Below are 12,050 nucleotides of genomic sequence, written 5' to 3' on the forward strand. Positions count from 1 at the left end.
TAATAAGGCCAAAAAAAAGGTTGCGCGCGCATTTGTAAAATCGCGCGATTTGACAAAAAAGAAATGCGGAAATTTTTTATTTAAAAAAAAGAAAGTTTTTTATTTTTTCTGGAAAAATTAAAGCTGAAAATCTGACTTTTTTTCTCAAAATACCACAAAACTAGAATTACACGGTTCGTAATTAAGGTGGCCCCACACAAAGGTGTGTAAACAACAAAGGTTTGTATGTACAAATAATATGCAATATTAATAAGTTCATTAATATTAATAAATATGCAAATAACATGACACAAAACTATCCAGCACATCAGGCCACCATGTACTACATGTATCACAAGAGTTACAAGACCAAGTTAGAAGATGATCCGTTGTTGCATTTAAGCTGCAGAGTGGATTGATGAGAATGTAGGCAAAATATGCAAATCAGCTCATCAATATTCATAAATATGCAAATAACATGACACAAAACTATACAGCTTATCAGGCCACCATATCCAATCACCAAACCAAGTTTGATAGAAAATTGGATGGATTGAGTGTGATACCTGAATTTATCGGTCGAGCTAGAGTTTTCAAATATCATGCGAGACGAAGTCGAGCGTGATATTTGAAAACTCTAGCGAGACTGATAAATTCAGGTATCATGCAAAATTATCCATCCAATTTTATCATTATTATATGTCTTCAGAATCTTTTTTTGGTCAGAAACATGATTTTTAGTAAAAAACATGATTTTTGGTCAAAAATGTGATTTTTGACCAAAAATCACATTTGGGGGCCAAAATGTTGGGGAAATAAATCGCATTTCGCATTTGTTTTCAAACCACTTGTGAGCTTTGAGACAAACCATTTTTCTTTTTTGGCCTTATGGTATTTAGTACCAAGATGTTTTTATTGTACATTAATTGGTATGTCTATTTATTTATTTTATATTTTTTCAAGTGATAACTTTTTGGCTGCTGTATAATTATATTATTATTGAAATGATTTTAGCAGATCGGACTATGGAAAGAGTAGGCCTGTTATCGATACAGTTTTTTGAAGTCGATACATCGGAAGCAAATTATGCAACATATCGATACAGTATCGATATTGTTATGAGTCGTACTTGACTCAAGGCCAAAATCACCTTTTACCCGAACTCACACAAATGCACAACACAAATACACTGTTTGATTAAGCTAACAAAATCTAAGTCTTTAATTGAAAACAAAGTATGACTGGTACATATAACAACAATTGCATATAATAAAATCACACAATCACAGTTTTATTCTATCAGTACTTAACCAGCGGTTTTCTTGTTGGTGATCCTAGAGTTCTTGCAATGTTCTGGATGACTGATGTAATATATCTTTATTCACTTGTCCCGGAAAATCAGCGAAGTCCAGTGTACACTTGCGTTTATAAATATCCTTGCGTATGAAATCCTCACACGAAAATGATGCTGCTTTCTCCAATCACTTATCTTCTTGCGCTGCTTTCTCCAAAATATATCTCCTTGCACTGCTTTCTCCAAATATTCATCTCCTTGCGCTGCTTTCTCCAAAAATGGTGTTTCTTTCACCAATCACTCTTTCTCCAGGGAACAGGTTTCTTTAGCACAGCTCCGCTGTATTTGACAGATGTGTGGTTTTCATAAACCCAGCAAACTCCAGCAATTTGATAGAAGAACTTTAATCCTTTGATGAGGAAGAGCACATTTGTGTACTCGCAATCTCCTTCGTTGCTGTATTAAAATAGCTCAATTATTGGCTATGTAAACTGGTTAAAATGTACCATATTCATTCCAATAAGCGCCCATGCCCCAATAAGCGCCACCCAGGGTATTTTCAATTTGCTAAAGGGTACCATCAATGTTGAAGTGACGGATAGACGTCGATACAGTAAAATAGCTGGAGGACTGGAAGTCCTGTGTAAACTTCCAATACATTTTCTACATCAGAAAAGCTACTAGAACAGCTACTAGAACGTCTCAAGACCCATTTACATGTATATACATAAATTTTTCTCTAATAAACGCCCCTAACAAAAAAATTAGGTAAACCAGGTAAAAAACAAGCGCCCACCCAAAATGACTTTGTTAAGCGCCCTGGGTGCTTATGAATACGGTACTTCGTTTTTGAAGCATGAAGACCATCACAATCACACACATGTGGAGTTTCACAATCTGCCATGACATTATGTAAAGTCCAAACAAAAGCCTCCAGCTTTTATACCAGTACTCAGAGGATGTTTAAAGACATTCCCATAACCCAATGGGGTTTCTGACCTTGTATGTCTGGCTTTTGTACACATATGGTACAGTTGATCATGCCTTGCATTGGAATTGTGTGCAAATATCTGGGGTTTTCATCCTATTATTTAACATTCATAACATCGAGACTTAGGAATAAAATTAATGCAGTGGGACAATATGAATGTTTCCTGTAAGAAAATCAAATATCAGTCCTAAGTCTCAACTATTAGCTCGTTAAGCAGCAGTTTTAAAATGACCATTTTGTGTGTGTGGCAATGGGGACTTTGCCTTTAAAATTAGGTTATATTGATCAAATTTCCCAATCATAGTGCATTGTAGGAATGCCTTTAAGCCTCCTCTGACCAGTACTCATGCAAAACCCATCATCTATTAATAAGCCATTACTTCCATCACATTTTCACAACAGATTGCTGCAATCTTGGGATTTCCCAAGATTAATTATACACATTAACCTTTCACATTACATCACTTCCTGGGGGGTTTCCACATGTCCATTTCACAATCTGTTATCAGGGATTCCCCTGATGGTGCAACTATATGCACTGAATATTGAGTAATATGGAAAATCCCCTATGATATTAATAACTCTGATTCAGTTTGTTTTGATCACTTGATGAATGAAAGGGAATTCACCACAGAACATGACATAATACACAAACTCTTGCAAGTGCAAGGGGGTTTCCTATCTCATGAAATACTTTCAGCTTGTAAACAAAGTTAAATAATTAAATCAAATTACTCAGGGCACATCACAATATATTGACACATTTTCAAGATGCAATTTATGTTTCTTCAATCAATGTTTATTATACAACAGAATATGCCCCCTATATAACAAAACAACATGTGTATAGTCTTTTTTTGGATCTTCTGGAGGGGTTTGAGATGACATGATGGCTCAACTTAGAATTTAGACTATGCCATAGTCCATTTTTGATAAATAAAAGCATGTTATTAATCATGATGAAAGCATTCAGTTGAACTCGAAATTATACTGATATTTATTACATCAAAATACTAGTATAAATTGTTATGAAAAAGTTTATATAATTATATTAGTGACAGTAAAGTAAAGTAAAGTGTACGTAGGCTTATATTATTGAATACAACATATCATAATGTCATAATTATATTGGCACTTCAATACTGAACAATTCTGCTTTTAGAATCTACCAGTATTAATCACGAAAGTCCGGAGTTAAAAATCGACTATGGACTTTCACTTTTAAGCAGAACTTTACCCGGGACTTCGTTCTCTAAAACACACTGTCACTCATACTTGTTTATCATCAAATCTAACCACAAGACTAAGCGTGGTGGCACAATACGCGCTGGATGCGTACCTTCATCCACCAACTTTCGCGCCAGCACAAAAGTGCCGCATTCCATAGATAGTTGTGTACCATGTATAGTTAATGGTAATGGTATGTGTCGGGAGGATTTAAACAATAACGAGATCTGGGCGACCAATCACAAGCCAGATTCATTTAAAGATGCATTACATCATGACCAATTTTAGTTAGGCCAGAAATTGGCCTAACTCTCCATAGAGTCCCGTGTTAAAAATGCTAACCGCAATCCAAAGTCAGTAGTCCACTTGGGAAGCTAACAAACAGAGGGGGTACGGTGACTGAAAAGATCAGTTGTGAAAATCTATCAATTGTGCACAGATTAATTAAATCAGAGTTTTAAGCTTAAATACAATATCCAGAGTATGCACAATGGTCAAGTGGACTACAGAGTAGTCTACTTAGAATTGAGAGACGGTAATTTGGGATAATCTATAAAGCATGTGTGCCATATTGTTTATCTATCGATATACTACCATTGAGTGTACCAACATGTCGAAAGTCTATGAATTTTCCGACTATCGATACTTTCGACAATCGATAAAGGGCCTAATAATTATACAGTATTAATATGGATATTCAGAGCCATGACTGAACAAGGGACCCCATACATGCGCCAGAAAGTAGGGGATCGTTCACAAGCCTTTGAAACGGGGGGATGCAAAAAGGGGGCCCTGAAATTTGTATAACTCTGAAGGGGGCCTTAATTTTATCTTGTAGAATGTGATTTTACACATTTTCTCTGGGGTTGACGTACATATAATTTTTAAGGCCAAAAGGGGGCCCTGAAAAAAAAATTTAAATTTTTCTTTTTACAGCAGTCCTCAGGCCCCTCTAACAAGTGTTTGTGAACGGTCCCTAGGCACTCTCGCACAAGGTTTCCTACAAAGTATCAATTTTTATAACAATTTCCATGGCATATTTTTGAGTTCTACTTGATCATCAACATGATTAGATTAACTTACACCTGTACAAATTATTAAGATGAATCTTTGCTGTAAAATTGAAACTAAACTCAATCATGAACTTGAATATTGTTCTAATATTGAGCCTAGAGGTGTCTTTGAAATGATTGTGATATATATGTCCTTGGTCTAATCATTTTGTCACTGTTGGGACACATAGTAAATGAATAAAAAAAGTTGATAATAAAAGTGCTATTTCATACATGTCACATACCATTAACTATTGATGCCAACATGGGTAATTAAATCCTTACCATAAGCAGAGAAGAAGATCTCATCTTCTCTGCCATAAGGCTGCTGTTGTTGTGAATTAGGCTTTGGAGAGCCATCCAGTATCTCGGTAAGACCACCTGGGGAAAGTACTGGTAATGTCTCAGAGACAATTTGACCTGTTAGGAAAAAGGAACAGGAAACATCTGCAGTCAGAGATGCCTCAATTTTGGATCCATTTCGTATTAGAAAGTACATGAGTTTGAAGTGAAAAAGAGACAAAAACATATGACATTCTACATATTTTGCCTACCTGCTCCACAAACTCATTTATTGGCATATCATCACCATACAATGATAATTATACATATTTTTTTTGGCCAAGTTAACTGCCCTTTACCAAGTTTATCTTCCCATATGTCATTGACCAACCGTCTTTAATTGTCAATTGTCATTCATTTTAATCATGTTCAAAAAATTGTGAGTATAAATATGTTTATTTGACCATTGCTTATGTGTTTATTTTTTCTCTATACAAGAAAACATGATCATGCATTTGCTAATGTAAAGTTGATCTCACCATTTTTCTGTTGACTTTGAGCAGCTGTAGAAGGAGACTCTGGAGCCTGTGAAGGTGATGGTGATGAATACATTTTTAATAAATAACATGCATATGGAGACTCCACATTCAAGTAATCACATGGTGATTCAGGATGTTGTGGTTGTACATACGATGGCTGGTAAGGTTGAGACTCACCATCCAGCGGCTCTACTGGTTGGATGTTTGGCTCAGTAATTGCAGACACAGGTGGTGATGGATGTACTTGCATATCAACTGGTGACATCGCAGATTCTGATATCTGTGATGAATCTTCTCCTGTTTGTGGTAGGAATTGAATCAGAAAATTTAATATAAAAATGGATTTTCAATTATTTTGCGCATATAAGTTGTCAAAGTGCATTCTTTGCTATTGTGATAATATGTATCTTTTTGTCCAGTTCTACCCATATAGAGTCCAGTTCTACCAGGGGATAGAGGACCTAGGCTGTAGCTTTACAGTGCGTCCAAAAAAAACATGCAACAATTTGGCAGAGCTCAAGATTTAATTTATAATTATTTGCAAATATTTATATATTTGGAAAAGCTTTGAATCTTATTCTGTCTGTTGAATATAAAATATTCTTTTAAATTATGAAAATTATTTGTGATAAGGCATGTTGGTAACCAATTGAAAATAACTTTAAAATTACTGCAATTATTTGAAAAAGATATTCAGCAGGAGTAAAGTGATCCCTTTGGCCAAAAGCCTGGTAAAATCATTGCAGGTTCGCCAATACACTTGCCTTGAGCCCATGAACTTTTGTCGCCAAAGTCAGCAAGACTTCATCATCAATCTATAGCACTAGGCTCCCCTCAGAACCACTTAATGGTAATAGCATTACCTCTTTATGCCATGTTATGCAAATTTGACTGCTTTGAGGTGCATGGTATGCCTCGGGGCATAGTCATGGGTTTGAGATCACCACAGGCCTATAATTTTAACCATGCACCAAATAAAAAGCAGTCAATATTTGTTTTGTTTCCAAATCTTAAGATTCTTGTCATCTGCTTGGTTAAAAGCATCAATTTTGGGACGAGAAACTAATAGTTTCAATGTAAACAGCAGATTACAATATGCGATTTCAGCGTAATTATAGCATGTGAAAACATTAATGTGTGCGTATAAATATCATTTTATGCTAGGAAAAAAGAACACGCAGAACTATCTTACCAGGCATTTTTTGGTTTTGTCTTGTGGTTTCTATGGCAACTCTGGATGGATTCACACTGTCTCTCAAATTACCATTAAGTGGTTCTGAGGGGAGTGTTGAAATGGTGGCAGCAGCAGGTCTTCTTGTTGCTGTTGACAAGGGAACACCTGGGACTTCCACTGGCACTTCTGATCTTGGTCTTGGATAGACTGGTGGATGCTGTTGACAGTTGAGGGATTGCATGAATCGTCTTAGTAATGATATCTGGGCCCTGTGCAGATGAACAAAACTTTGGAGGTCTTCCTCTGCTATTGATTGGAGTGATATAACAGAGTTGTACCGTTGATCAAAAAGAGCTTGTAATGTGTCTCCTGTAATCCTGTACAAGTACCAGTTGGTCATTCTCTGGAATTCTTGCAATGTGTTACCTGACATAACAGAGAAAAATGTGTATTAACAACCTAATGCAAAACTTGCAAGGTATCAACACTATGGTGGCCCACACCAAGGAAGTACTAGACACTAGTCTAGTACTTCCATGCCCACACCAAACAAAAATAACTGAACCAACCTGCACACTAAGACAAACCCTTGTGTAGCACAATGACAAGAGAGATAAGAAGGACATTACATGTCGGGGCAAAACTGTAACCACCAGTGCAAAGAAGCCTATGATATTGGTGAAGCTGTCGAGCGCTCTTTGAAAACATGTTTTTATGAACATAGGAGGCCCAGTCATTGTTTGAAATATGCCTCAAAAAGTTACAGGCCAGCTGGGCCTGTAACTAAAAAGTTACCGGCCAGCCGGGCCTGCAACTATACACTGCTAGTCAGAAAAGTTACCGGCCAAGCCAAAAAGTTACAGGCCAATGGCCGGCTGACCGGCCCTATTTCGAACGCTGGGCCCAGTAGTACATCATCAGAGGTCTCAAACTACATTCACATCAAGTCTCCTGGACATTTCGTGAACTTGGACAAAGTTCACATACTCGACAGGGAGGACAGCAGGTGGTTCCAACATGGGAGTCAAAAAAGCAGTTCACATCAAAGTCAATCATCTCTCAACAAAGACAGGGGCCGGATCAAACTAACAGGATTCTACGAGTCTGTTATCAGGTCAAAGGTCAAAAAGATTGTGATCTGATACAGTCACTCAATCGCTGATGAAAGATGGAGTACCATCTGAAAAATCCGAGGTAGGAATTAATTCCTTGTGTTTGGATCAAGTTTAAATCAAAAACAGCTACTATGTGATTTGTCTTCAAAACAGAATCTACATCAGGCCAACAAATTCAAATCTGTAGATTGTATTCTGCAAATGGGGGTGTGCCCCCCCGCCTTATCTGATGACTTGTCAGACGAACCCATGACCCTTGGACAATCTCATAATGTGGAAAAAAAAAAAAAAGGTGTTAAGTTTTAAGAATATTGGATTAAGAAAAATAATACATACAAGCAGGAGCATTGAAATGTACTGGAGTTGAATTGATGCAATGACACCTGTTGCTATCTGAAGACCTGGGGACTGTCTCAATAAGGATTACATCCTCCTCCTCCTCTGGTTCTTGCTTGATTTTGCTACCATCTGCGGAAGAAGAATTAATCATTTGCAACATTGTAGGCAAAATTAGTTTCTTAACTGCTTTTGACAGAGATGCAATCAAATGAATGATCAATATCTTTTTAAGTTGTTGTAGTGCTTTTGGATGGGTGAGATACATGTAGTAGGGCCATATAAATTTAGGGTTTTTGTGACTGAGAGCAGAGGAAGAAAAAATGAGGGTGGATTTTGGTTCTTTGAGATAATTAAAATAAAATGAGCTCATATAGCTCTCCCTAAAGTGTGGGCTGACTCAAGGAGGGGGTAAATTTATAATACATGGGTAAGGCACCACCCCTTATTTGGTCTTATAGCACTATTGGTGTCCAGTTAGGTACCGATGACTCTTTTTTTCATACCCTGGTGATGTAATGAATTTTAAAAGGATAATAATTGACACTTGCACCAAATAAAGATGTGGTACCTAAAATATGGGGATATTTCTTAAGAGATGTGAAATGCTGTTTTCAATTTGTGATCTTTTGGTGCCAAAATATAAAACTGGTGTTCAAACCCCCAACTGGGCTCACTAATAAACATCAGCTGGTAGACAACAGCATTTACTTCTTTTCTTAATCTGCATTCAAATAACATTGAATAACAATGTAAAAGCAAAGAAAAGTACATGTTAAGAAGAGGTAAAATGATGAGACTTACCAAGTTGCCTTCTTGCATATCGCAACGCACAATCAGTGTCCATATCAAAGATTTGTCTAAATGCTTTCTGACAAATATATCTCATTTCTCCACCATCACCTGCTGGAATGTTGTAATAATATGTTGAATTTCTCTGCTTTCCATTAATTTTCCTTGCTTCACTATGAGAAATGTACCTACAAAGATATGTTTGTCCATTTTTTACACTAATGTTCTGCTGCTCATGATATTCTCGGAGAAGGGTTTCCCTTATGTTCAATTCAATGTTATGTATGCATCTCCTTTTACAACATTGTGATTTTGGTAGATGCGGTGAATCCTGTTCTTCGCCTTTTCTTTTCCATGATTTCTTTTCCGATTTTGATGACTTGTGTTCTTTGCGTTCTTTTGAGTTCTGATCAAAGTCTGGCAATTTCTGTTCCTTCTTCCTCTTTCTTGATTTCTCTTCATCTGATTTGTCTAATTTCTGTTCTTTGCGCTTACGTTTTGTTGATTTGTCTTCAAATTCTGCCAACTTATTTTCTTTTGTTTTACTTTTTCTAGATTTCCGTTTGGATTCTTTTGATTTGTGTTTTCCTTTTTTACTCTTTCTTAATTTCTTTGGTTTAATTTCAGTTGCTTGCATTTCACCTTGATGCTGACTGGTTCCTGGTATTTCATATTGATGTTGACTGGTTCCTGGTATTTCATCTTGATGTTGACTGGTTCCTGGTATTTCATCTTGATGTTCACTGGTTCCTGGTGTGCCTTCAGTTGGAGATGCATAATCAGAGTCTGCCATCTTTCCCTATCCTAGCTGATGAATAGAGATCAAATACAAAGTATTACCATTTGTGTACAATGTGGGGGTGCATATATATACGTGTAAAATGGTGTAAAACAGGGACATCCCCAGTTTCTTTTTAAAGCTAATACATGTAGGGCTATACAACCCCTACACTGTAAATCCAGGTGTTTGTTTCAGGGTTGTTTGATTTAAATCACGCTGATTTAAATCATTGATTTAAATCACGATTTAAATCACTTAATTGATTTTTTTTAAACTGATTTAAATCAACTTTTTCCATTTTTTACCATTTTTGATAAATGTAAGTTAATTTCGTACTTCAATTGACTGTTTTACTTCATTCTTTTAAAATACCTCTATGATGTCACTTCATCTATTGCTAAAAATTCATCTTCAAGGTGCAGAATTCAACAGGTTTGTTCCCCATGATTTTACCAAATTTTTTCTTTCAAGTTGGCATGTAAAAACATGTTTTGAATTTTTGTAAATACCTGGTAGGATTGTGCATTCGACTAGCATTCCACTGGTACTCTTTTGACTTTATCATGGGTATAGCAGTTCTTGGAATAAAAAAAAAAAAATTAAAAAATCGATTTAAATAAAAAAAATCCGATTTAAATTTTTAAAAATCTGATTTTTTTGCGCCCGGGGCAAGAAACAAATTTGGCACCCATACCCCCCAACCGACCGAGAATTTTCAATTATTGAAAGAATTGCGCACAGAGCCCGCGAAAGACAAATAAGGCCTACCACTATTCATTTTGGTTACTAGAATTTGAATATCGTTCCTAAAATGTTCAATTGAATTTGTGCTGAAATGCGCACAAAAATTTTGACTTTCATCGCTTGGAGGGGCGCAGAACTGATGCTGAATTGGTCAATTTGGCACTCCCCTAAGGGTGGTGCCCGGGACACGTTGCCCCCCCTTCCCCCTTGTTACGCCACTGTTGCCCCCCTCAGCCTGTCACAAAATCGTTGCCCCCCCCCCCTTCACCTTTGTACATGCCAAATTTTTGGGAACTCAATCTGCAAACCTGATATGGTCTAAATAATAAGAGCGTAGCATGCAGGACATTTTGCATATTTTAACATTTCTGTATTGTTTTCCTGAGCCCTTTTAGAGCCTTACCTTGCATTTTATTATAGTTTTATCCAAAAAGTTCAATGGTTGAACATTAATTGGTATTCTCTTTTGTTTCTTCTTAGGAGCACAATCACTCTAAATGTGACATTTTAGACATTGTTTTGTACTGTATCTTTTAAAAGCACTAATGATAAGTACATGAAAGTATACATTTTCAGAAAGGAAATAATGAAAGGAATCAAACTAACATGGCAGATTTCTGAAAAAGTAAGCAGTTTTTGGGAAAAGTGCTGAACTTGATTTTGAATGCAACAATCTTTTGCAATTTCGCCCCGCATGACCCCAAAATGATCTTGACATTTTGGGTCTCACTTCGGTGGTCACTCCACCAAATATCAGGAACCTGTGACAATCTACGGCTATTTGACCCGGCATGGCCCCGAATGAACCCAAGATAACCTTGATAATATTTTCGTCTTGCTTCGTTGGTCGTTCCCACCAAATTTCATGAACCTGTAATAATTAATATATGGCAATTTGACCCTGGATGACCCCAAAGTTACTGTAGAGATACCGCCCAACACCGGTATCCCATGAGGCTTTGTAACAAATATGGCGCTGTACATGAATATGTGATCATGACGATATCCCTAATAATAACATCTTGTATCTTAACCATCTGAGTCCATCTCCCGCAATCCATCCGTCTCATCCTGTTATAGTTACCTTGACATTTTTTGTCTTGCTTCGGTGGTTGTTCATAACAAATTTCATGAGCATGCAACAATATATGGCGATTTCACCCTGGATGACCCGTGACTCCAAAGTGACCTTGACACTTTTTGTCTCACTTCAGTGGTTGCTCAGTAGTTATTTCATAAACCTGCAACAATATATTAGTGATTTGACCATGGATGACCCCAAAGTGACCGTGACATTTTTGTCTCACTTCACTGGTTGTTCCTACCAAATTTCATATACCTGCAACAATATACATTGTAGTGATTTGACCCCAGATGACACCAAATTGACCCACCTCGCCCACTCTACCCCTCACGCAACCCTTCCACCACACCCTAACCCACCCTATAAGTAGCACACCTTACCGCAACCTACATCACACCTGAACCCACTAATATTTTAAATATAGAAATGTGTACAAAGCCAATGCATTTTTAAATCAATAATAGATAACCAGGGGGCCCCCAAAATGACAAAATCACACTTGCGGTTGAATAAATTACCAACTTTGAGTGCTCATAACTTAAAAAGGAAAGCAGATATCTGGAATTTAGAGCCAGATTCTGAAAATATGACATCAGGTTAGCTAGAATGCATATTTGCAGCTCAATATCTGTTCAGAACAGAAAGTTATGAGCTACCAAA

The 12,050-nt window shown here is 36.9% G+C and overlaps 1 protein-coding gene across 1 annotated transcript in view; it reads right to left on the minus strand.

Annotated features, from left to right (window-relative positions):
• The window catches only part of LOC140169372 (uncharacterized), a 48,243-nt gene extending 38,658 nt beyond the window's left edge, over positions 1–9,585 (minus strand). Inside the window, exons 1-5 of the mRNA XM_072192630.1 lie at positions 8,794–9,585; positions 7,990–8,121; positions 6,557–6,964; positions 5,365–5,661; positions 4,829–4,963 (exon numbers count right to left, since the gene is read on the minus strand). Of these exons, the coding sequence (XP_072048731.1) occupies positions 4,829–4,963; positions 5,365–5,661; positions 6,557–6,964; positions 7,990–8,121; positions 8,794–9,574 (1,753 nt within the window). The 5' untranslated portion in view covers positions 9,575–9,585. The remainder of the gene's footprint in view (positions 1–4,828; positions 4,964–5,364; positions 5,662–6,556; positions 6,965–7,989; positions 8,122–8,793) is intronic.
• Between the last annotated feature and the right edge of the window lie 2,465 nt (positions 9,586–12,050).

The sequence above is a fragment of the Amphiura filiformis genome, chromosome 14 (assembly GCF_039555335.1).
Source record: "Amphiura filiformis chromosome 14, Afil_fr2py, whole genome shotgun sequence".
Classification (NCBI taxonomy): domain Eukaryota; kingdom Metazoa; phylum Echinodermata; class Ophiuroidea; order Amphilepidida; family Amphiuridae; genus Amphiura; species Amphiura filiformis.